This window comes from Onychostoma macrolepis, chromosome 22, assembly GCF_012432095.1.
Source record: "Onychostoma macrolepis isolate SWU-2019 chromosome 22, ASM1243209v1, whole genome shotgun sequence".
NCBI lineage: Eukaryota > Metazoa > Chordata > Actinopteri > Cypriniformes > Cyprinidae > Onychostoma > Onychostoma macrolepis.
In genome coordinates, this window is record NC_081176.1 from 14,248,953 (window position 1) to 14,275,451 (window position 26,499).

The 26,499-nt window shown below is 37.1% G+C and overlaps 1 protein-coding gene across 1 annotated transcript; it reads right to left on the reverse strand.

Annotated features, from left to right (window-relative positions):
- Positions 1 to 2,772: 2,772 nt before the first annotated feature.
- LOC131531003 (uncharacterized) lies at positions 2,773 to 19,496 on the reverse strand. Its single transcript, XM_058761551.1, has 11 exons — positions 19,324 to 19,496; positions 18,949 to 19,105; positions 17,863 to 17,984; positions 16,780 to 16,965; positions 16,542 to 16,700; positions 8,233 to 8,277; positions 7,203 to 7,295; positions 6,852 to 7,011; positions 5,038 to 5,162; positions 3,831 to 4,016; positions 2,773 to 3,751 (listed from the first exon to the last, which is right to left on the reverse strand). Coding segments are annotated over exons 2-11 (1,242 nt in total). The 5' UTR covers positions 18,951 to 19,105; positions 19,324 to 19,496; the 3' UTR covers positions 2,773 to 3,587.
- Between the last annotated feature and the right edge of the window lie 7,003 nt (positions 19,497 to 26,499).

Below are 26,499 nucleotides of genomic sequence, written 5' to 3' on the forward strand. Positions count from 1 at the left end.
GTGCAGTGACTTTGGTTTTCAAAAAACACAATAGACCAACACCAGCAGTGGACTTCAAGCAACTTGGGCTATGACCTTCTCCACCCTTCCTCCAGACTCTAGGACCTTGGTTTCCAAATGAAATACAAAACTTGCTCTCATCTGAAAAGAGGACTTTGGACCACTGGCAAACAGTCCAGTTCTTCTTCTCCTTAGCCCAGGTAAGACGCCTCTGACGTTGTCTGTGGTTCAGGAGTGGCTTAACAAGAGGAATACGACAACTGTAGCCAAATTCCTCGACACGTCTGTGTGTGGTGGCTCTTGATGCCTTGACCCCAGCCTCAGTCCATTCCTTGTGAAGTTCACCCAAATTCTTGAATTGATTTTGCTTGACATAGGCTCATCCTCATAAGGCTGCAGTTCTCTCGGTTGGTTGTGCATCTTTTTCTTCCACACTTTTTCCTTCCACTCAACTTTCTGTTAACATGCTTGGATACAGCACTCTGTGAACAGCCAGCTTCTTTGGCAATGAATGTTTGTGGCTTACCCTTGTGAAAGGTGTCAGTGATTGCCTTCTGGACAACTGTCAGATCAGCAGTCTTTCCCATGATTATGTAGCCTAGTGAACCAAACTGAGAGACCATTTTGAAGGCTCACGAAACCTTTGCAGGTGTTTTGAGTTGATTAGCTGATTGGCATGTCACCATATTCTAATTTGTTGAGATAGTGAATTGGTGGGTTTTTGTTAAATGTGAGTCAAAATCATCACAATTAAAAGAACCAAAGACTTAAACCAGTGGTTCTCAATTCCAGTCCTGGGGGCCCCCTGCTCTGCACATTTTGCATGTCTCCCTTACTTAACACACCTGATTGAGATCATCAGCTTGTTAGGAGAGAGATCCATAAACTGAACTAACAAGCTGATGATCTCAATCAGGTGTGTTAAGTAAGGGAGACATGCTAAATGTGCAGAGCAGGGGGCCCCCAGGACTGGAAGTGAGAACCACTGACTTAAACTACTTAAGTCTGTGTGCAACTTTTCCACGACATTCTAATTTATTGAGATGCACCTGTACATTAAAAAAAAAAGACTGGAAAAATGGTCTGTGGTACCTTTATAGTCTTTATTCTAAAAGATTAAATCACCTTACAGTCTAAAAACATTCAATTATAAGATTAAATGGCTCTGAAGGAGACATAATATAACATCATAGACTTCATATTGCAAGTTACTATAGAGTCTGTGGTATACCAGGAAAGACAGTAACACCACAGACAAATCGGCCTAAATCCAGACTTTTCTAAAATGGAGGCTGCCATCATGATGATTTCAAGATCAGGGGACATTTTGGAAATATTAATAAGTAGCCTATGTATTTATCAACATTTTGATTAAAATGTGTCAGATCTGCAAGTTATCAACATAAAACCACAGACATTAATGAAGTGCAACACATGAAATTGTCAGAAGTTTAGCTAAATTTAAGAAAATTAATAAGAAAGAATGTACTCCCCATGTACCCCTCAGATCAACCAGCACCTGCAGTGACCTTTACACACAGGAAGTAGTCCAAATAGAATTCTCCCTTTTTCTTAAAGGGGCATCCATTGTGGTAACACCACAGACACACTGTAAAAAGTGATAAGTTGACTTAACTTAAAAAAATTGAGGAAACCCGTGGCCTTAAAATTTTTAAGTAAATGATAATTAAAACAAAAATATCTTATGTGAATTGTCAAGTTCACTTAACTTTTTAAAAATATATATTATTTACTTAATAATTTTAAGGCAACGGGTTTCCTCAATTTTTTAAGTTAAGTCAACTCATCACTTTTTACAGTGTATGAATTTGGGGGACACAACTTTTTTCTTAAATATAACAAAATATGTATTTTTTAAAACAATTTAATAAATTTGTACGTTAAATACAAATCTATATTCACAATGTAACCACTTTATTTGTGTTAAAAATGTTATATTGTTGCAATTACATTCCATGATACCACTCTGGGGTATGGTGGGAACATGCATATTTTGTTAAAAATGCAATCTCTCAAACTCAATTAAATATGTATTTTAAAACAAAAATGTAACAGTGTACAAATTGTGTTTAACCTACAGAATACAAACATGCAAACATTTTATGATTTATTGGTATTTAAAGTGTATTTCAACTGCTGTAAAGTAGAGGGACACCACTTGCCACCGCAAATGAAGAATGACCTTTTTAATAATAGTTTATTGTCATTAATATTAGTATATTTATTATTATTAATTGTATTTATTAATATTTATAGTACTATTATTAATATTATTGGTATGTATTATTTGATTAATATTTTTTTTACCACTCTATATGCTTGGTCTTATATGTATGCCATAGTGTTAGAAAGTGTTAAAAGCTCTGTATTCTCTTGAAACTTTTGGAAAATTTAGTTAGTGAACAGTTGACACGGTATTTAAACCGTCATAATATATTGTCTATTAAACGATCTGGTTTCTGTAAAGGGCTTAGTACTACAACGGCCGATTTAAAAGTTAACTTTTGTAAGGGTTGGTGTATCAATACTATGGTAAATGAATATGGTATTCATTCCGTTTATCAAATAACTGTAAGAGTAAAATATGATTACTGAGATCATATTTAAAACATAACCTACTTAGCATCATATTCAAAACAATAAAAAGAATCTGTAAAAAAATCTAAATATTTAAATACATAAATAAAAAGACTAAAATAGCCTATATAAAGTACTCTACAATTAGATGATTAGTAACAATGCAAACAAACACTAGAGACTGTTTCTTTATTTCACCAGTAGGGGACACCATATGCATTCAAGTGCAGCAAGTGCACCAAACATTGCATAAAAGACGGTCCAAACTCTTTAGCAAGTTAAACATAAAAACATATAAAACACCAGTTAAACATTTACAAAATGAATAGCCGTTAAATAGGCTGCATCTCAATAAACAATGTACCTGAAAATACATAATGCAATCTGAAAAGGAACTGCAAATGACAGTGGAAAGGTTGCTTTATCAAAAAGTTAACCAATTTGTCCTACCTTGACAGCCATTCTGCAGTTAAAAGCGAACATATGCATTTAAACTTGCTACAGAAAGTTTTATTTTTAGATTTTTATTTTTATTTTTAGATGTTTTTTTTTTGTTTTTTTGGTGTATTTATATTGCATATCAGCACAGTTCAGTACTAAAATAATACTAGAATAATATACTGATTGTAGAAAACACTAACAAAAACTAAAACTTAAGAAAAAAAAAAAAGATTTTCACTCATTGCTTGTAGAAAGTAGAAAGACTGAAATTATATTTTCTTGTAAAACTTACTATAGTATAGTATAGTATAAAAACTTAGTTAATAAAACCGTTCCAGTGTGTCAAAGAGCGAAAACTAAACTGAAAGAAATTGAAAGTAATAAAACAAAATAACTCGAATTAAAACCAGTAATAACCTGACTCTAACACATCCACTATTCTTGTATAATCCACTTTAAATTGGGCACATTCTTACTGCCTCGTAAAAGTGCGTCAACTTCCACAATCCAGCAATCAGGATATGACTGATTTGACAGACGGCTGCGGTTTAGTAATCAGTGTTTGGTGGCTGCATGTAGGCAGGGTTGTAGGCCGGCTGAGTCGATGTATCTGAAGGCATATAAGCGACACCCGGCTGGGCGGGCGGCTGCATGGGGTACGTTTCCTCGCCTCCGTCATATGCACTCTGACAAGTGGGATATCCAGGACTCTCTGGAAACGGAAAAAATAGTTACTTTCACAGAAAAGAGTACTACATGGTTTCAGTCTGTCGAGTACTAGGTGTTCTTACTGGCCACGTGATATGAGGGTGGGGGTCCTGGTGCATATAGCTGTCCCTGATATGGTCCTGTCTGCATTGGCTGACTGTAACCCGGTTGAGTCGGCACTGGTTGGTATTGTGGGTACTGCATTACAGGCTGCTGCTGCTGAACGAGCTGTGTATTTGTGACTGCAGTTACATTCACTCCTGCAGCAGCTGAGGAAAAAAAACAAGACAGAAATCAATTTATAATTCAATTTTACCAGCCCCCTAAATAATTTACAATCCCCATAATGGAACAGTTCACCCAAAAAATGAAAATGTGCTGAAAATTTGTTCACACTCGGGCTGTCCGAGACCAATGGATCACCAATGGATCCTCTGCAGTGAATGGGTGCCGTCAGGATGAGTGTTTTAACAGCTCATAAAAACATTTGAATAATTTACAAGTAATCCACACCACTCCACTCCATCAATTAAAATCTAGTGAAGCAAAAAGCTACATGTTTGTAGGAAACAAATCCATCATTAAGATGTTTTTAATGTAAATCCATAATAACACTTCCTCTAGTGTAAAAGTCCATCTCCTGTTGTTTCTCACTTCAAAATCCACCAACATATTTCTTTAGAACAGTTAGAACTCTTTTCGCTTGTAACCGGTGCTTGATCTGTACACATTTTTTGGTTGCACTTTATTTTACAGTACGTGTACTTACATGTACTTACGGTGTGCCCAACTAAGAAAGTACTGGTAATATAAGGTAACTACATGGGGTAGGGTTAGGTTTAGGGGTAGGTTCAGGGTTAGTACCTGGTTATTACCAAGTTGTTGTAATTACTATAATAAGTACATAGTATGTACAAGATCTGGAGAAAGCAATATTATAGATATTTTGACCAAAAGTGACGGTTTGAAGTTAAAAATGCCTTAATGATGGATTTCTTTCTTACAAACAGTTTTTTGCTTCCTTTTTTTTTTTTTTTACAGCTTTTTTTCACAAGACGTTAATTGATAAATTGTAGTGGTGTGGATTGCTTGTGGGTTATTGTAATGATTTTTATCAGCTGTTTGGACTCTCATTCTGACGGCACCCATTCACTGCAGAGGATCTGTTGGTGAGCAAGTGATGTAATGCTACCTTTCTACAAATCTGTTCCCATGAAGAAACAAACTCATCTACATCTTGGATGGCCTGAGAGTGAGTATTTCCAGTTTTTTGTAACCTAAAACACTTACGTCTGGGTTTTCTGCACATTTTATAGATGCAGCAGCAGGGGCAACAGCAGCAAACCATGAACACAACAATGTTGAACAGAACCCCCAGTATTACTAAGACAATGGTAAGTGCTTCACTGTTTCTGCTGTTAGACAGATAAAAACATGAAGCAACAAGCATTAGAAACACTCTTTAGCATCTTCTAGTATAATCTATAAAATCTTATTTATATATTAAAATGTTATTAATTACCAATTCTTTTATTCAAATCTTTTTATTTATTTAATGAAAACATACTGGTTACTGCACTGGTTAGTTTGCTTTGTGCTTGGATTATTAAAAATCATCAAACCACGATTCAAACCAGGGCCCTAATTGCAAACGATGCTCCTAAAAAAGGGAAAACATTTGTTTGTAAATATATGTTACGTTTTTCCCCCTTTGGTCATGCCCTGTCTTGCCTAGGCTACCATAACCCCCTCAAAAAATGTAGAAGTTGCATCATACTATATTTCTATTTCCTTCTCTTCAAATAGACAGCTTTTTAAAGCAACAACTTAAAGTGTTTGTTCTTTAACAGGGCTCGACTGTTACGGGGCTGACGAGACGAGAGACGTGCGGATCCATATGCAGACTTTTATTAGGCAGAGACGTGGTCATAACAGGCAAGGTAAACTAAGACAAGCGTGAGACAGAGTAAACTAGACAGAGTAAACTAAGACAAGCGATGATCGGCGAACAGTATCCAAAGGGGCGAGACAGGAGAGGCAGTCCAAAACGTCAGCGATAGTCCAGGCAGGGGAAAACACAATCCAACAAAGGCAAGGCAAGGCAAGGCAAGACTAGGGAAACTAACGGGGCTCTGTAGGGCAGCGATAATGCATACAATACTCGGCAGTAACGGAAGGAAAGTCCAGGGTAGAAATAGAGTGTGTGATTAGTGAGAGCTGTGTGTGCAATCAGTGCAATTGTAATATGTGACAGCTGTGTGCTCTTTGTGATGGATGATGGTGAGTGAGTGACCTCTGGTGGTGAGTGAATGGAAGTACAGACCAGATTCGTGACATCGACAGTGTGAGCATTTCACTTGAATTTGCGACTAAATAGATGTGTATGAACTGGAAAATGTATTTAGGAGCTTGAGTGTGAATACAATTTCTTAAACAGACTAACTTACAAAGTAGCCTATAACAAACTTTTAGCTGTGACTTGAACCTTGAATACTTTCTGTATTCTGATAAATTAAAAAATTGTGCTTGTAAATGTCTCCTTATACCCCCTTATTAAGCTAAAACACGTAATTTGAAAAATTTGCATTGCGCTCCTAACTTTTCAACTTAGGGAAAAAGGTACGTGTCAAGCCCTGTTCAAATAACAAAGTGACAGATAAAAGAGTAAAACGCACCAATCAAGGGGATGCATTTTGCAAATTGCCTTTCAGAGAAAATTACCACAACCTCTGTAGGAAATGGTTGGTGGTGCAAAAAAAAAAAAAAAAAAAAAAACAGAACCTCAACAACACAGCATGGAAATATTAGAAAACCTGTGGGTTTCAAGTTTGAGATTTACATCAACAATTGAATTAAGATCAAAAAAGATTTAAATAGAAATCACTGGATTGTGTAGTGCCTCCGTTTACAGAACTATCAGTAGATCACAGTTATGGATGTTAAGCGAAATTAAAGCATTAACCCAATTATGAAAATTATGTCATTTTGGAAGCTTCAAACAGTCACGAAAATTGTCCTTTTGTGTTCAGGAATAATCATACGACGTGTATAAAAGGATCTAACGGACACTTTGAATAACAAAGAAATTACATAAAAGTCCTTACACAGCGCAGAAGCTTTTAAAAGACTGGGTTAACTTCAAATTTTCATTGGAGCAGCAGTATCTGATATCGCAGTTTCCACAACAGTACTGTAAAACGCATGGAAACCCAGGCCTGTAATATCCGTTGACGGTGTAGTAGCTCTCACAGTTCTCGACGAAACCTGAAAGAACAGTAGAAATGCGACACATAAAAGACCATCCGATGATTCAGAGAATGGACTTTATAACATCAACATCGTGATTTATTTATTTTTTCGTAAGTGCTGGATAAATGATTTTTAGCCATTGGTAAACCGCCCAAAACCAAGTTTAAAGTGTTACTTTAGTTTTTTGTAAACTTACCGGCTTTTACCGTGAATAAACCTGCAGACAGGAGCAGAAGGACCGCTAAGGTAGATGCCATCGTGCAGCTCTTCCTCTTTATACTTCACCTTCTCTTCATGCTCTACAGTAATACCAAATAGGCTCGTGGGCGTCTAAAGAACTAACTACACCTTTTTTTTCTCTCCTGTTTTCGTTACATCAACCGCTCGCAAATACTGAGGAGAAACGAAAGCAAAAGGGGGAAAAAAAATACAAATTTCAAGTCAAATTTGTTATATATGTAAATCTAAACATTAACCAATAGGCAATCAGTTTGTTCGTGATTTGTTCCTAAAATACATCACAAATCTTTTTTGAAACAAATGAAAACCTATGAATAATTTATATATTTTATTAAATGATTGATTTTAAAATCAATTTCAATAGCAATGCCACAGAACAACCATTTTGGGTTCCCCAAAGAACCTTTTAGTGAATGTTTAGAGAACTAAGAACTTGCCTCTGAACCTTTTGTGCAATGCAAAGTTCTTTGTGGAACCATTAACGCCAATGAAGAACCTTTATTTGTAGGAGTATATATGTCCAAAAGTACAATAAAAACGGTCTCTTTCCTCTAAGATGGTGCGAGATTGTTTTCACATTGAAGACAGTTAAGTTTAAGATTTCTGCTATATTTAGTCATCATAATTTTATGTCATTTTGTTTGATAGACTAATATTAAGAAACTACAATAAAATCATGCAAAGGATTGTTTTTTACACATAGAGAGATGATAAATGAACTTTTGAAAATTAAAAAAATCAGTTAAAATTTATTGACATTTCTTGACCATCAAACTAAATTCCATAGAATAAAAGCAAATTTGGTTAAAGTTGAGAAACAAATGACAGTGGGTCATGACAGGTGTAAATAAGTTCACAAGGCGTATAAACTTTTAGTAATGGCAAATGCACATGAACAACAATACTTCTATTCTCAGCACTATCTTATCAGGGTCTGTAGTTGCACAATTCAATGGCAAAGAAGCGTGGAAATGCGTTTGGGGGTCATGATCTGACCACCATCATATGCTGCCTGGCTGAAGGGAGCAAGAAACTGACCCGCTGGAAAATGAAAACCAAATAAAAGCAAATAAAAATTTGGTTGTTTAGTAATTAAAGATAGGTTTGATCTTTAAAGTTTCTTGTTTTCAGTTTTCTGCATCAATTACGCCATTGCAAAATCATCCTCCTTGCCCACTGTCGCCACAATCCTGTTCTCAAAAACTCACACTATAGTTGCGCAAGAGTTTATTCTTGGCGTGTGAACATAGTTCTGCAGCTGTTTTTGCACAAAACCGAAAAGTAAGTGCTTTAGGCATTTTTGAGCTTTGGCTCTCTGCTTCCACTCACATTTTAAATGGCTCCTAGTTGCTGTCTTGCTTGTCGGAGCCGGAGCTCAAACACTTGAAGGCGGGTCTTAATAATTACAAGTAGCAAATTTGTTGAACTTTTGGTTACAGACTTAAAACAATAAAAGTTCAACAACATTTGGTTGTAGACTTTATTCTTCCCAAAACAGTTAAAGGGTTAACCGGGTCATCGGATGCCCATTTTCCACAAGTTGATATGATTCTTTAGGGTCTTAATGTAAAGTCTGTGACATGGTTTGGTTAAAATTTCTCAATGGTAGTGTAAAACACCGTTTTTATCCTGTCAAAAACAGCTCTGTTCATAGCAAGCCGTTTCAATGTTTGTACATAGCAGATGCTTTCCAGATGAAGTGATCTTTAACAGACATCTTGTAGATGTAGGCCTACGTGTGCTATCGTCAATCAGTTCTTACAAAGAATACACATCATTTTCATTTAGCCTTCATTTAACAGTACTACAAGTCTTTATTCTAACATTTGAGACAGTTCTTGAGTCAGATTTATGAACAAATCATTCAGATCAATTTTGTCAGCTAGTTCGACTGATTCATTGAAAAGATCTGACTGGAAAGATTCATTCAAGAACAGAACACAAAAATTCAAACTTCATGTCTTTATAATTTGTATTTACATGCAATACTTAAGGGTTTTAGGACTACTGTCACCACGAATAAAACTTCAGAAAAGAGTTTAGTTTAGTCAGTGGTCTTGAAGACTGAACTGGTGTAACCGGTATATATATATATATATATAAGAAAGAAAAAAAAGTCATTCCTTTCAAAAAACAATCACTTTATGCTTCCCATGTTAATCTTTTTTTTGGGAGCAGCAGTAGTTATCATCACAGCTCCGACAGCAGAACTCAGATCTCCACGACCTACAGATCACAGATTCTACAAGTCTTATCCTAAAGAAAAGTAGAAATGTGACCAGTTTTAATAAGACAAAATAATTCAGTTATTCTTCTTGTGCTGTGAATCACTTGTTTGGAAGTTTAATGAGTCACTGTTCAGGATAAATGTCTCAAATCCTAGAAACGCCCTTTAATCACTTTTAAATTAGGCTAGTAATTATTTTGACCGATGACTTGCGAAATTCAAATTTATTCTTTAGTCAGTGGCTAAATAACAGACTGGAATTCTGTCATAATGTGGATCTCACAATCCATAAATGGGACACGGTAGCTGGTTAACCGGCTAGAAACCAGCTACTCCAAAACATACTTGGGGCCTCAGTCTCCTATTTTTTATTTATTTATAAAAAAAATTCTTTACTGAAAATTTCAGAACTAAAAGTACACACTGTTTGTATGCCAAACTTTAAGACTTTAATAATTTCTGTGATGAATTCCATGTGAAACCACCAGGAATACTTAAAGGTACAATATAAGTTTTCGCCACTAGATGACTTATTTTCAAAACAACAACAAGGCAAGTTTATTTATATAGCACATGTCATACACAGTGGTAATTCAAAGTGCTTTACATAAAAGGAAGTGAAATAGTCATTAAAAAAATAATAAATAAAAATAATCACAGCAATAAAAACAAGGAATTAAAAATAAAAACAAGGAAATTATATACAAATTTATTTAAAATAAATTTAAAACAGTTAAGAATAGAAAATGATTATACATAAAATACAGTGCAGTCAGTTCAGACGTAGCACAGTGCTCATTCAACAAATGCACAGCTAAACAGATGAGTTTTGAGTCTGGATTTAAAAGTGGCTAATGTTTTAGCACATCTGATCTCTTCTGGAAGCTGGTTCCAACTGTGGGCGGCATAATAGCTAAAAGCAGACTCCCCTTGTTTTGTGTGAACCCTTGGTGTTTCTAACTGACTCGATCCTAATGATCTGAGTGGTCTGTTAGGTTTATATTCAGTGAGCATATCTCCAATGTATTTAGGTCCTAGGCCATTTAGAGATTTATAAATGAGTAAAAGTACTTTAAAATCAATCCTAAATGTAACTGGAAGCCAGTGTAAGGACCCGAGGACTGGTGTGATATGCTCAGATTTTCTGGTTCTAGTCAGAATCCTGGCAGCAGCGTTCTGGATGACCTGCAGCTGTCTAATGGTCTTCTTTGGAAGGAGACCATTACAATAATCCACCCTGCTGGTGATAAAGGCATGGACAAGTTTCTCCAAGTCTTGACTGGAAACAAAATATCTAATTCTTGCAATGTTTTTGAGATGATAGTATGCTGATTTAGTTACTGCTTTGACATGACTACTAAAACTAAGGTCTGTCTCCAGAATCACCCCAAAATTTTTGACTTGATTTTTAGTTGTTTGACCCCTAGAGTCAAGGTATGCATTCATCTTGAGAACTTCATCTTTGTTTCCAAATGCAATGACTTCAGTTTTCTCCTTGTTTAACTGAAGAAAGTTCTGGCACATCCAACTGTTTATTTCATCAATGCATTGGCAGAGAGTCAATGGGGCTGTAGTCATTTGGAGATAAGGCTAGGTAAATCTGGGTGTCATCAGCATAGCTGTGATAGGTAATTTGGTTCTTTCTCATTATTTGACTTAGTGGGAGCATATACAGGCTAAACAATAGCGGTGCAAGAACAAAGGTGAAGTTTGATGACGCTATGAGGTAATTAATTAATTGTTTTATTACCTGTACCTTCCACAGATATTCAAACAGCGAATAAATTATACAGAGAATGCAATCATTACACTGTTAAAGAACATTATGACTGACTTAAGTATAGCGCGAGTTTAAGCTCGAGTTTAAGCTCTCTCAAAAAACTCATTTTTTCCGAATGAATCTCTTACTACTGCGCTTTGTTTATGATGAGAGCTGTATTCAGTCAGCGAGTGCATGCACTGAACAAAAACTCATCTGAACGCCTCTGATTGGCTCTGATTGCATTCATAAGCTCAACAGATTCGCGTGTGATTGGTTATAATGCGCAATGTTGTAAAAACGCAAAAAAAAATCATGGCGCAACATTGAGCAGATCTAAATTTAAAGCTGCAGTCAAAACTTTTCATTTCATTTGCATTTTATTCGCGACAGTTGTAATGGATTTAGTTTAACTATACAGATTTGTGTGTGTTGCCATAGTTTCTACGAGCTGAAACTGGGGATATAGATATTATGTCATTGATCGTCGACAATGACCAGGGACGAGTCATTATTTAAAATTGGAACTTTAAAATACACAACTGCATAAAATATATAACACTGTACAAGTAGTTTTTGGATGTTTTATTACGAAAAACTTACATATTGTTCCTTTAAGTCTCCAGTACACTTAAAGTCTGCATGAAATGAAAATTCACACTATTAATTCTCAATTGTATGTTATTGTGAATGATTCATTGATTTATATTTACTTTTTCGCTTTTTTACTTTGCAATTTTGAATTAAAATCTAAATTCTATATAGTATGAATGTGTAGTATGAATGTGCATTGTCATGTGGTCATTGTCGTGACATACCAGCATCAGTTGTGTCGCTTCAACGACATTCACAAATCCTCTCCTGTGGCTTCATGGGATAGTATCAGATGCATACTTCAGAATCTTACCAGAAGTAGGTCAGGTACTTTGTAGATACTGTGAATTTGGACACACTACTCTTTTCACATACTGTTTTTGGCCTACTATATAGTAGGAAAGTATGCAATTTTGGATGCAGCCAATCACATTCAGATCTGCCTCCATCCAATCAACAACCAACTTTAATTCTTTGGCTTAATTCATTTGCAGTTAATATGCATCTTTTCTTCTCAACAATTTTTTTGCAAGTAACCCTAATGACCCAAGGAGCATTTCATTGTACGATCATGCCGTAATTTTGACATTTCTTTAGTGTTGCATCCTTCTTGTGGGCATTTCCTAATTTTTGACTTTTCAATGCCTGTTAAATCTTTTTTTCCTATTTTTCCAAAGGTTCACGAATGAATGGTTCTTTCGATCTAATTCTTTTCAATGAATGTGTTCACATATGCTCATCTGCGATGTGAAAGTAGACAAGAGTAGGCAGCTACATTGAGGGGAGGAGTGAAACGTTCAGTCAAGACAGACAATTCTCACTTTTCATAGTGAATCAGCCACCTACGAGACATTGCATCATTCACACTCATTACTTATTACTAAAAAATCAGAAGTTATTTAAATTCTATTGATTTTATATGAAAATAAATATGAGGAACAAGCCACCCGATTATTAAATTTTTCTGACTGATGTTTGGAGAAGTCTGGCATACGTCACCAGAGAGATGTCATATTCACTGGAAGGTCCCATTTTCATTAAATGAAACATGCTGTATTTATGGATGAATTGTTCACAATAAGATTGGGTACATTTTCAGTGTATGCTGACTTTAATTCTGTTTGTGGATAAGGAATAGCATTATTGCAGAGTTGAAATATATAATACAAAGGTGAATGAGCTAAGCAGTTTTTAAAATGTCAGGATTTCCCCATTCTGGTAGATATGAGTTGGTTTTGGATGCCTAAAATAACTGCCCAGAGGCGTCGCAAATACGCCCACCTGTAGCGAACCTATAGAGTGTTTCCAGTGTTAGTTAAATGAATTAGATATTTCATATAATTTGGTTGTAAATTGTAAAGTGCTACACATTTTATTGCTGCAGACATTAGTGAATTTTGTAAAACATTTGCAACTGCTCACTTAATTGCCACAATTATCCCAATTGTCATTTGTTACTTAGGGACTGATGAACAGAGGGAATGCAAATTATTGAAAATCAAAATGTGTAAATTAAGCTTTGTATGAACTAGTACTTCAACAACACTGTAACTGTGTCCCATCAGGAAATTAGAAATTCAACACTCACTTGCAGTTTTGACGCTTCATCGAACACTAGAGCCAAATACAGGAAATATATCATGTAACACAAGCGCTCAAGTGGAAAGACTGCAAGTATGGGTTTTAAAGGGGTCATCCGATGCAAAATTCACTTTACAAGTTGTTTAAACATAAATGTGTGTTAGAAGTGTGTGTACACATCCATCCTATAATGATAAAAATACACCCAGTGTTTTTTTTTTAAATCCCAATTTAAAATCCTCTTTCTCAAATCAGGCTTTTCTAAGGTTCCTGTCAGAATGAGGTAGTTCTGCACAGGCCCCGCCCACGATAGTTGATTGACAAGACCGTTTTACCTCAGACGCCCCCTGAGTGAGCTGAGAGCTGTCCGCCATTGAGTCGACTCCGGTGCAGGGGAAGACAAGATGTCTCAGATTAAGAGATTGAGTTTTGTGTTTTGTTGTTGCATGTAATAATGAATGTGATATACCATTGTGTATTCACAATTGGAAAGTTTGTTTTGTTATTAATATTTATTTTTTTATTAATGTATTTATTTATTTATGTGAAGAAGAGTTTATTGTGTACACAGTCATCTATCAATTATCACCACTAAAGAATGAAAATAATAAAATAAAGTTCTCTATTATAGATCAGTGGTTTGAACCAATACAGAGAAATCACGCGCTGTGGGTTACCATGGTGATGCGGGTTGTGTTTACCTCAGATGTTACCAAGCTGCGCCTGCGGAAAGACACTGAAGTTTGCGTCTGCTTTTGTTTCTCCTGATATTTCAGGTATGTTCTCATAAAAAAGGTGAAAATGTGTTATAATAAATGTAAAAACATGCGAGTACACATTTCCTATGTGTTCGAAAGCGAACAGCTTGTTTACGGTGGTTAATTGAGTAGAGTCATCCAGATGAAAGTAACTTACCAGTAAAATGTGTTGCATTTGTTACAATCGATTCTCCTGTAAATAATTATACATTTATTTCAGTATGTGAATCATTCGTGATCCAGCTTCATCTATAGAAGAAGTGAGTATAAGGGTTTTTTATGAATCTTTGCAAATAGCATTTCCTAATAATGTGCTAGTTAGCCAGTTTCGCAGCTAAAGTAAACAGTACTGCTCCTAACTCCACGGAAGAGAGGGGCGGGGTCAGCAGAGTCATTAGCATTTAAAGCAACATGGACTAAAAAACGGCTTGCTGAAAACAGAGCTGATTTTGACAGGGGAAAAAAATGTTTTTTACACTACCATTGAGAAATTTTAACCAAAGTATGTTATAGACTTTTCATTAAGACCCTAAAGAATCATATCAGCTTGTGGAAAGTGGGCATCCGATGACCCCTTTAAGAGAGGCGAAGCAATTAACCCTTGTAGGTCAATAAGGCCACATAACAGTGACAACATGATGAATGTAGTATGTCTGTATTACATTTATATTTTTATTTATTTTATTAGGCTATAGTATACTTTTAACGGTTGCAAAGTAATTTCTTAAAAGTACCTCCTCAGGTACAATTCTGTATCAAGTATGGCTGAGCCAATTAGAGTAGCACAACGGGTTTGCTTGGTGCATCTGACAGATGTGTGCGAATTTAAAACACCTTATTTCATGACAAAATATTTAAAGCACTGTTGAAAAGGTATCAAATTAACAAACACTTAAAATGTTCAAAAGTATGTTACTTTATAGTTAAGTAACTTATATTTAGTAATGTTTCAGTGTGAATCGAAAATCATAAAAACACTTTAGATCTACATAAATATCTCCACAACGTTTATGTCTAGTGTTATGAAAATTTACCATGGTTTTACTACAAATAAAAACAAAAAAGCCATGGGTACAGTAGTTAAACCACTGTAACCACAAATTAACCATAGTTTTGTTACACCATATTTTAACCATGGTATTTGTAACATAACTGTGGTTATACAAATGGCAGTCAATATGCCAAAAAAAACAAAACATAGTTACTACACTTTTACTATAAAACCATGGTTAATTTTCGTAAGGGTTGGAGTATCAATACTATTGTAAATGAATATGGTATTCATTTTGTACTAAGGTTTATCAAATTACTATAAGAGTAAAATGTGATTTCTGGGAACATATTTAAAGCATACTTAACATCATATTCAAAACAATATACATTCAAAGTGCTGCAAGTGCACCAAACATTGCATAAAAGACTGTCCAAACTCTTCAGAAGGTTTGGACAACTTTTTTAATATATTTTTCACATCTTTCAAACATAAAAACATAAAACAACAGTTAAATATTTTCAAATTGTATAGCCGTTAAACAAATAGGCTGCATCTCAAAAACAATGTCATCTGAAACAATATAATACAATCTGAAAAGGAACTGCAAATGACAGTGGTTTCTGTAATGCTGTAACAAAGGTTGCATTATCAAAAATGTAACCCATTTTCCTACCTTGACAGCCATTCTGTGCTTAAAATATTGCATGTGCATTTAAAATTGTTGCAACAGAAAGTCAGTGGGACTCATGACATAATTGTGGAAATTTTGTGAGTCATTGTTTAGACCCTCAAAGGAAACACTGTTGAAACTTTCTTTAAATAGAATCACCGTCACTGCCATTTGAAATGTAAAGACCAAAACGTTTGTATGTCTGTGACTGTTACACTGTTAATGAAAATATGAAAACTCAATAACAGAATTACATAAACTGAAACGAAAGAACATTAAATAACAAAAATTAAAATGATGAGTTTTATTTCAGATTGTAGTCTGTTTAGTATATAAAATTTTATATTGTGTAACAGTACAGTTCAATACTAAAATAATACTAGAATAATTAATACTGAAAGTAGAAAAAATTAAAATAAAAACTAAAACTGCATTAAAACAATTCACTCATTGGTTGTAGAAAGCAGAAAGATTGAAATGGTATTTTCTTGTAAAACTTACCAGTAATCTTTGCTTTATTTACAATTCCTAAAATCATTTTTCCAGTGAAAACTAAACTGAAATAAATTAATAGCAATAACAAAAAAATAACTCAAATTAAAAAAAAAAAACTGTTATAACCCTGACTAACACATCCACTATTCTTGTATAATCCACTTTAAATTGGGCACACAATCCAGCAATCGGGATTTGACTGATTTGACAGACGGCTGCGGTTTAGTAACCGGTGTTTGGTGGCTGCATGTAGGCAGGGTTGTAGGCCGGCTGAGTCGATATCTCTGAAGGCATATAAGCGACACCCGGCTGGGCGGGCGGCTGCATGGGGTACATGGCGTTGCCTCCGTCATATGCACTCTGACAAGTGGGATGTCCAGGACTCACTGGAAATGGAAAAAATTGTTACTTTCACAGAAAAGAGTACTACATGGTTTCAGTCTGTCGAGTACTAGGTGTTCTTACTGGCCACGTGATATGAGGGTGGGGGTCCTGGTGCATATAGCTGTCCCTGATATGGTCCCGTCTGCATTGGCTGACTGTAACCCGGTTGAGTCGGCACTGGTTGGTATTGTGGGTACTGCATTACAGGCTGCTGCTGCTGAACGAGCTGTGTATTTGTGACTGTAATTACATTCACTCCTGCCGCAGCTGAGGAAAAAAAACAAGACAGAAATCAATTTATAATTCAATTTTACCAGCCCCCTAAATAATTTACAATCCCCATAATGGAATAGTTCACCCAAAAAATGAAAATGTGCTGAACATTTGTTCACCCTCGGGCTGTCCAAGATGTAGATGAATTTGTTTCTTCATCAGAACAGATTTGTAGATATTTAGCATTACTTGCTCATCAATGCATCCTCTGCAGTGAATGGGTGCCGTCAGAATCAGAGTTTAAACAGCTCATAAAAACATCACAATAATTTACAAGTAATCCACACCACTCCAGTCCATCAATTAAAATCTAGTGAAGCAAAAAGCTACATGTTTGAAGGAAACAAATCCATCATTAAAACGTTTATAACGTAAATCCATAATAACACTTCCTCTAGTGTAAAAGTCCATCTCCTGTTGCCGCTCACATCAAAATCCATATTTAAAATAACATATTTGTTTAGAACAGTTTTGAACTGTTTTCGCTTGTAAGCGGTGCTTGATCTGTGCATATTTCTCTCCTGATTCAGACAAGACCATTTTTTACTGGAGAAGCATTATTATGGATATTTTGAGCAAAAGTGACGGTTTGAAGTTAAAAATGCCTTAATGAGGAATTTGTTCTTACAAACAGTTTTTTGCTTAACAAGACGTTAATTGATGAACTGGAGTGGTGTGAATTACTTTATCAGCTGTTTGGACTCTCATTCTGACGGCACCCATTCACTGCAGAGGATCCATTGGTGAGCAAGTGATGTAATGCTACCTTTCTACAAATCTGTTCCCATGAAGAAACAAACTCATCTACATCTTGGACAGCCCGAGGGTGAACAAATTGTGAGTACATTTTCAGTTTTTGGTGAACTATTCCTTTAACACTAAAACACTTACGTCTGGGGTTTCTACACATTTTATAGATACAGCAGCAGGGGCAACAGCAGCAGACGATGAACAGAACGATGAGGAACACAAACCCCACTGTTATTGAGCAAATGGCAATAACACTGTCACCCCTGGACAGATAAAAACATGAAGCAACAAGCGTTAGAAAAGCTCTTTAGCATCTTCTAGTATAATCTATAAAATCTTATTTATATATTAAAGTGTTATTAACATTTCATTTGTTTAAATTGTATTATTTATTAATTTAATTAAACCACACTGGTTTAATGAAAACACACTGGTTACTGCTGTGGTTAGTTTTATTTGTGCTTGGATTATTAAAAATATACAATATCAAATCAGGATTCAAACCAGGGCTCTAATTGCAAACATTGCCACAAAAAAAAAAAAGGAAAATATTTGTTTGTATAAAATATTTGTTACAACATTTTTTTTCCTCCTTTGGTCATGCCCTGTCTTGCCTAGGCCACCATGTTAACCTCCTCAAAAATGTAGAAGTTGCATCATACTACGTCTCTCCTGCTTTCTCTTCAAATTGACAGCTTTTTAAAGCAACAACTTAAAGTGTTTGTTCTTTAAATAACAAAGTGACAGTTAAAAGCATAACACACACCAAACTGTGGGATGCATTTTGCAAACTGCATCACAAAAAGACCACTACCTCTGTAGCAAATGGTGGGAGGGGCACTGAACCTCAACTAACACAATGCGGAAACCTTAGAAAAGTACATTTCAAGATAGAGCTTTAAGTTTGATTAGGTTCATGATTAGGTTAGGATCAAAAACAGATATTAACAGTATTACACAGGACACATGTAGGTAGAAATCACTGGATTGTACAGTACCTCAGTTTACAGAATTATCAGTAAATCAGTTATGGATGATGAGGGAAATTAAACCATTAACTGACCCAATTATGAAATTGGTCATTTTTTAACGCTGTTCTTCGAAAATTGTCCTTTGTGTTCAGAAAGTTTAAAATAATCATAGCCTACGACATGAGGGTGTGTAAAAAGGAACTTTTGGGTCTAACGGACATTTGTATTAAGAATGGAATGACTTAAAAGACCTTACATAGTGCAGACGTTTTGATCCTGATCGGATAACTTCCAATATTCACGGAAGCAGCAGTATCTGAAATCGCAGGTTCCACAGCAGTGCTCCCAAAAACCACAGTTACTCCCAGACTTGTACTCGTTATTGCTGGTGAAGTAGCTCTTACAGTTATCACCTAAAATCAAACAAAAGAGCAGCAGAAATGCGACACATTTTATAAAAAACCATACGATGACATTATAAATTGTAAGACAGTCAAGAGAAAGGACTTTATAACATGAACATCGTAAAGTAGCCTAGGCCTTCCGTTAAATCAAGCGCTGAATAAATGATTTTTGTACTTGGCGGTTTAAAGTGTTACTTTAGCTTTTTGTAACAGGTTGCCTAACTTACCGGCTTTTACCGTGAATAAACCTGCAGACAGGAGCTGAAGAACCGCTAAAGTAGATGCCAGCGTGCGGCTCTTCCTCTTTATACTTCACCTTCTCTTCAATATTACCAAATCGGCTCGTGGGCGTCCAAAGAACCATGACACCTTTTTCCTGTTTTCGTTACATCAACCGCTCGCAAACACTGGGGTGAAACGAAAGCGAAAGGAAGAAAACACACACACAACTGTTGAAGTCAAACATTAACCAATACAATCAAAATGTGTTCGTGATTTGTTCCAATAGTCTAAATATAATCACAAATCTTTTCAAGAACAAAAGTTTTATATTACATACACTGCCGTTCAAAAGTTTGTGATCAGTAAGATTTTCAATGTTTTTTTGTCTTGTTTTTTAATTGAGTCTCTTACGCTCATCAAGGCCAGGGGCGTCATGCACTCATTATTTTTGATAATGAAAAATAATAATTAATAAATAAATAAGGTGGTGGGGGGGTAACTTAAAAAACATTGTAAGTTAGGCTACTTATCATAACACTTTCATTGTACAGTAAGAGAGCAAAGAACATTTTCACTGACAGTGTAGTTCAAGCACTCTCAGAAACTCCCATTAAAACCACTGAAGCTGTTTACACTGCAAAATTAATATCTTACTTACAAATTCATACACATATCTGCACTTTGTTGTTTCTGACGAGAGAATTCACCAGCGAGTGAAGAAAACATGCATTTTAGCGATGACTCATCTGAACACCTCTGATTGGTCATTGCATTCATAAGCTCAACAGCATCGTGTGTGATTGGTTATAATGCAGCGCTGTAAAAACGCGTGTCTCTGGTCAGCGCCAGCCAGCGAACACAGATTTGAATTTAGGAGCTGATGATATGACGCGCTGAACGATTAAATCACGCTGGTGTGATTTTATCTTATATAGAAAATATTATTTGGCTATTTTTTGTCTTTTGGAAGCTGCAATCAAAATCCACTTGGCTCAAAAATCACTTTGAATGGGCATGACGCCTCTGATCAAGGCTGTATTTATTCGATCAAAAATACAGAAAAACAAACAAACAAAAAAACAGCAGTATTGTGAAATATTATTGCAATATAATATACTTTAATATAGAATTTATTTATGTGACGCAGCGGCTGAATTTCGTGTCACATGATCTTTCAGAAATCATTCTAATACGCTAATTTATTATCAGTGCTGAAACAGTTGTGCGGCTTTATTTATTTATTTTATTCAAATTAGAAATCAGTTCTAACAATACAAATCACTTTTTATCCATTTAACACATCCTTGCTGAATAAAAGTGTTAATTTCTTTAAAAAAAAAAAAAAAAGAAAGAAAAAATGCACTCACCCCTAACTTTTGAATAGTAGTGTATATTGTAACACAAAATTTCTATTTTTAATAAACATTGTTCTTTTTAACTTTTTATTTATCAAAGAATCCTGAAAAAAGTATTACAGGTCCCAAAAAATATTAGGCAGCACAACTGTTTCCTAAATGGATTATAAATCAACATATTAGAATGATTTCTGGAGAAATGATGCTGAAAACTTTTAAAGTATATTAAAATAGAAAACTGTAATTTAAAATTGCAATAATATTTCACAAAATTACAGTTTTTTTCTGTATTTTTGATCAAATAAATGCAGCCTTGATGACCATAAGAAACTTCTTTAAAAAACATTAAATATCTTACTGATCCCAAACTTTTGAATGGCAGTTCGCCCTAGCCCGCAGAGATCTCCCTTTCTACGAGTTCGCCGAGGAATTCTGCGGACTCGCAGCATGTTTGGCGCTGGACGACGCTACTATCAACACTCTGTTCTGGCTCGGAGCCAACCACCATCGCCCCGTAGACCTCCCAGACACCACCAGACTAAGTTGGAGGGAAGGAGTTTTCCGGTGTCTGAAGAGTGTCCGGGCCGGAGCCAGAACCAGCCCGCCGTCAGTTTAATAATAGCCTACTGCTCTCCCTGCTCGTGTGATATCCTATGATATAAATATACTACAGTTCGGCAGTCAAGTCTGTCCAGCCTGCCGGCTGCTCATCAGTCAAGTTTGCCGACCGTTCATCTGTCCAGGCCGCTCGCTGTGGCTATTCCAAGCCCGCCGGCCGCTCTTCAGTCAAGTTCGCTGGCTGTTCTAGTCCGCCGGCTGTGGCTAACCCAAGCCCGCTGGCCGCTCGTTAGTCAAGTCAACCAGCTGCTATGAAGTCAAGTCTGTCAGCCGCCGCTCACTCAAGCCCGCGGTTCGCAGGGAAGTCATGCCTGCCGTCATTCGCGGCTCATTCAAGCCCACCATTTGCAGGAAAGTCATGCCCGCCGCTGTTCGCGGCTCACTCAAGCCCGCGGTTCGCAGGGAAGTCATGCCTGCCGTCATTCGCGGCTCATTCAAGCCCACCATTTGCAGGAAAGTCATGCCCGCCGCTGTTCGCGGCTCACTCAAGCACGCCGCCGTCTGCGGTTCACTCAAGCCTGCCGTCCACCTCACATATGCCCCTAGGAATGCTGGTGGAGTATGAGGGGATGTCATGGGCTCCAGCTCCAGAGCGCCCTCTAGTGACAAGTCAAGTCATGTTACCAGAAATATTGTCCACAGAAACCATTCTCGTCAGTATTGTCATGTCTGTCGGGGTTCCTGAGAAGTAGACTGCTTCTCTTGTCATGGCCACGGAGGCCATTCTCAAGCTGCCTGCTTCTCCGGTTGTCTCGATAGAAGCAGTTCCTGAGAGCACCCCTGAAGAGGTCCCTGTCACCCCGTTCAGCCCAAGGAGGGCTGTGGGTCTCGTGTCTGGCCTAGGGGAGGCCTCGGATTCCGTGCCCAGCCCAGTGAGGGCTCAAGTTCCTGTGGATAACCCTGAGAGGGCTCCTGTTTCTGTTTTTAGCCCAGGGAGGGCTCCTGACCCCGTAAGTTTCCCCAAATAATTTTTTTTGGGGGGGGTAGTAGCTGTCTTGGACGGGCCGAGGGGCGAGGCCAAGGCCACGGAGGCCGTCCAGCCATGGCCTCCGGTTCTCCCTGCACCGCCAAGGCCGCCCGAGTCTCCTGATCTGCCCTGGAGGCCTCCTCTGTGTTCCCGTCCTGCACCAGCCTCCAGGGCGCCCACCCCCAGGGCGATCTGTCACATGTGTGTTCCGGTTTTGCCCTTATTTGGTAGTTCCTGTTCTTATTAGTTAATTAGTTTGTGTCAGCTGTGTTTATTTATCTTGTTTAGTTTGATTAGTATTTAAGTCCTGTCTGTCCCTTATTCTGAGTTCCGGTATTGTTCGTCAAACCCCTTGCATGTGTGTCCTGCTTATTCCATGTGGTTCAATTAGGGCTGTCAGTTTAACGCGCTAACTTAATTAGTTATAAAAAAAAATAATAATAATGCAGTTAATGCACTGGCCCCGCCCCCAGACCTGTATGTCATCTTACATTTCATATAGTTGACTGTTGACAAAAATGATGCAGCAGGGCAACAACTCCATAAATGCAGTTCTGCCCTAAAATTCAAGATATTGGTGCAAAAATGCCCCTGTATGTGTTTTTGTCTCATATTTATATCATAGGATATCACACGAGCAGGGAGAGCAGTAGGCTATTATTAAATGTGATTTTATACAACAGTTCCGTAAATAAGAAGTTGATATTGTTATATTATAGTTTTTGCTCAATTTTGCAGAGAACATAATACCTTTAAAGCTATAGCAGAATTGTGCGTCTTCGAGAAACTGTGCAAGTTGTGTTTATATGGAGTGAATTTTGTGACAATATTCATCAAACAAATCCAGCGTTTTGCAAATAATCTGCTTTGCAAAGAAAAACTCGACTTTCAAACAAACGCAAAATGATTTGCAAATAGAAAACTCTATTTGAGAGAAAATGCAGAGGTATGCACAAATGCGTGCTGGCTGATTTTCTCACAAATACTTCCTTTTCCAAAAACAGCAGATGGCGCTGTCGGTCAATTTACACTAGTCTCTCGAGACGCCTGTTTACCTTTTCAGGGAATACAGCAGACCAACATGAGTGGGGAAAAGGCGAGTTTCTGTGTTACTATATCTATAATTAACCATTTAGATGTTTTCACAAAGCGATCCTACTACAATATCAGTGAAGTTCACAGTAAGTGCTGTAAAGCTCTTAACATGATTGATTAGTTCAAAAATCAGTAGTAACATGGCTAAACATTTAACTAGGCAGTCTTTCCCTATAAAAACCGATCCATTCTCCGTACCTCTTATCCTCTGTTGGATCACGGGATATAGAATATATAGGCTACATATGTTGATACAATTGTTCAACATTCAGAACAATGCAGGAGTATAACAATATATCTTGTCACAATATATTGTAATACTAAAATACAAAATGTATTACGGATAGCGACAATATTGTGCACATTTCTCTCTAATGTAGGCTATGTCTCAACATATATAGCAGAATGACAATAAATCTTACTTTACCTAATGTAAAAATAAAATTCAAAAGGATTTCATTTTTGGTACACAGTTGTTGCTATCCACAATATATTTGCATAATAATAAACACATTAAAGGGATAGTTCACCCCAAAAATGTAAATTCTGTCATCATTTACTCTCTCACGTCCCTCGTCGTTTCAAACTTTTATTTTGTGGAACTTAAAAGAAGGTATTTAGGCCTAAATGTTTATGTGTAATGAATTTTTTTGTTGAATCAAATAAAATATTTCTAAAGCTACGGTTTGTAATGTCTACTTGATACTTTCTCATTTAACACAAAACAGTCCACAATCCTGACAGTGTGTGCATTTATATATACATAATAAATATACACAGTACACACACATATATTATGTAAACAAAAACTTTTATTTTGGATGTGATTAATTGCAATTAATCATTTGACAGCACTAATATATATATATATACATACACATATATGTAGTGAATATTTAGAGGACATTTAATAATCTAAAGAACTTTCCTCTGCTATAAAGAACTTTTTGTGCAATGAAAAGGTTCTATGTATGTCAAAGGTTCTTTGTGGAACCATTAATGCCAATGAAGAACCTTTATTTGTAAGAGTGTATACAGTGCCCTCCAAAATATGAGACAAAACTACAGAATGTCACATTTTATTATTAGCCGTTTCAACACATACATGTTTTACCAAATAAAAAGAACAGTATTTTTAGAGTTCATCCCACTCATTGATGTGAGCATAAGTATTAGGACACTTGAACATAAGGCAGATATAAAAGATTAAAAGCTATTATTTAGTTGCAGATCCCTTGCGCACTATCACAGCAGTGAGTCTGTGACCCATAGACATGACCAGACTCTTGGTCTCATCCTTTGAAATACTTTTCCCAGCCTTTAATGCAGCCAATTCTAATTGTTGCTTGTTTTGGGGAGTTTCTGCCTTTACTCTCCTCTTCAGCTGGTGAAATTCATGTTCAATCGGATTTAAATCTGGAGATTGACTTGGGCAATCTAAGACTTTCCATTTCTTTGCCCTGATAAATTCCTTGACTGAACTGACAGGGTGTTTTGGGTCATTGTCCTGATGCAATATGAAGCACTTCCCAATGAATCTGGTGGCATTTTCTTGAATATTGGTAGGCAAGATGGTTTTGTACCCTTCCAAATTCATTCTGCTACTGTCACCATACATTAAGTCATCAGTAAAGTTGAGAGGGCCTGTTCCAGAGGCAGCCATGCATGCCCATGCCACGACACCACCTCCACCATGCTTTACAGATGAGGCTGTGTGCTTGGGATCATTGCAGTTCCCTTTTTTTCTCCACATATTTGCTTTCCCATCACTTAGATAAAGGTTCATCTTTGTCTCATCGGTCCATAAACACAGTTCCAAAACTCTTCTGGCTCACCTTTGTGCTTTTTTGCAAACTCTAATCTTGCCTTTCTATTTTTGGAGCTGGTCAGAGGTTTGTATCTTGCTGTGTAGCATCTGTAATTCTGTGTCAAAGTCTCCTGAGGACAGTAGATTGTCAGAGCATCACCCCAGCTTTCTGGAGGTTGTTGGTGATTTTGTCGGCAGCCATGTCACCCTGTAGCCCAAGACTGGTTACCCACTGAAGTCAAGTCAAGTCAAGTCAAGTTGAGCTTTATTGTCATTCCGCTACATGCGGGGGCATACAGTGGAACGAAATGTCGTGCCTCACAGGACCACGGTGCTACATAAATACAGGCATACAGCAATGGAGTAAGACAATATAAACCTATACACAACTATCCTACTGATAGATTTTGACTATAAATATAAATATACTATCTATAAAAAAGTACCTATACAAACTAAAAAATACAAACTATACAAACTATACGAATGCTTCAGATAAGTACTGTACATGTGCAAGGAGAAACATTGAGTTCAAGCAGCTGGCTGGGGAACAGTGCAGGATGATTTGTAGTGCATGAGCATGTAAACATACATATATTACGGAGTTCTTTTGTGGGATTTGTGTACACACAGCAGTGTGTGTGAAAAGTGACTAGTGCGCATAGAGGAGGAGAGTGTGCTACTACAGGTGGTTTGTACAGGCCCACTCACCTGCGTGTAGCACACTTGAATTGCACGTTACATGTTACAGGAGGTAGGGGGATTGTATGGGGGTTCAGAGAGGCGGGGTGATTTGAGTTCAGGGCTCTCACAGCCTGGGGAAAAAGCTGTTGAGCAGTCTGGCAGAGCGGGCTCTGATGCTCCGCACCGTCTTCCTGATGGTAGGAGCTGGAAGAGACTGTGGGAGGGTGTGTGGAGTCCTTCACGATACTATTGGCTTTGCTGGAGCATCGTGTGAGGAAAATATCCAGGATGGAGGAGAGGGGCACCGATGATCCTTGCAGCGGTGTTCACTGTCCGTTGTAGGGTCTTGCGGTCTGCTGCAGTACAGTTCCGTACCAGACAGTGATGCAGCTGGTCAGCACACTCTCAATGGTGCTCCTGTAGAAAGTGGTGAGGATGGGTGGAGGAGACTTGCTCTTTTCAGCCGGCGGAGGAAGTGTAGGCGCTGTTGTGCCTTCTTGGAGAGTGACATGGTGTTGGTGGACCAGGTGAGATCCTCTGTGATGTGCACCCCCAGGAATTTAGTGCTGCTGACTCTCTCCACAGTCGAGCTGTCGATGGTCAGTGGGGGGTGATCAGCGGAGTTTCTCCTGAAGTCCATCACAACCTCCTTTGT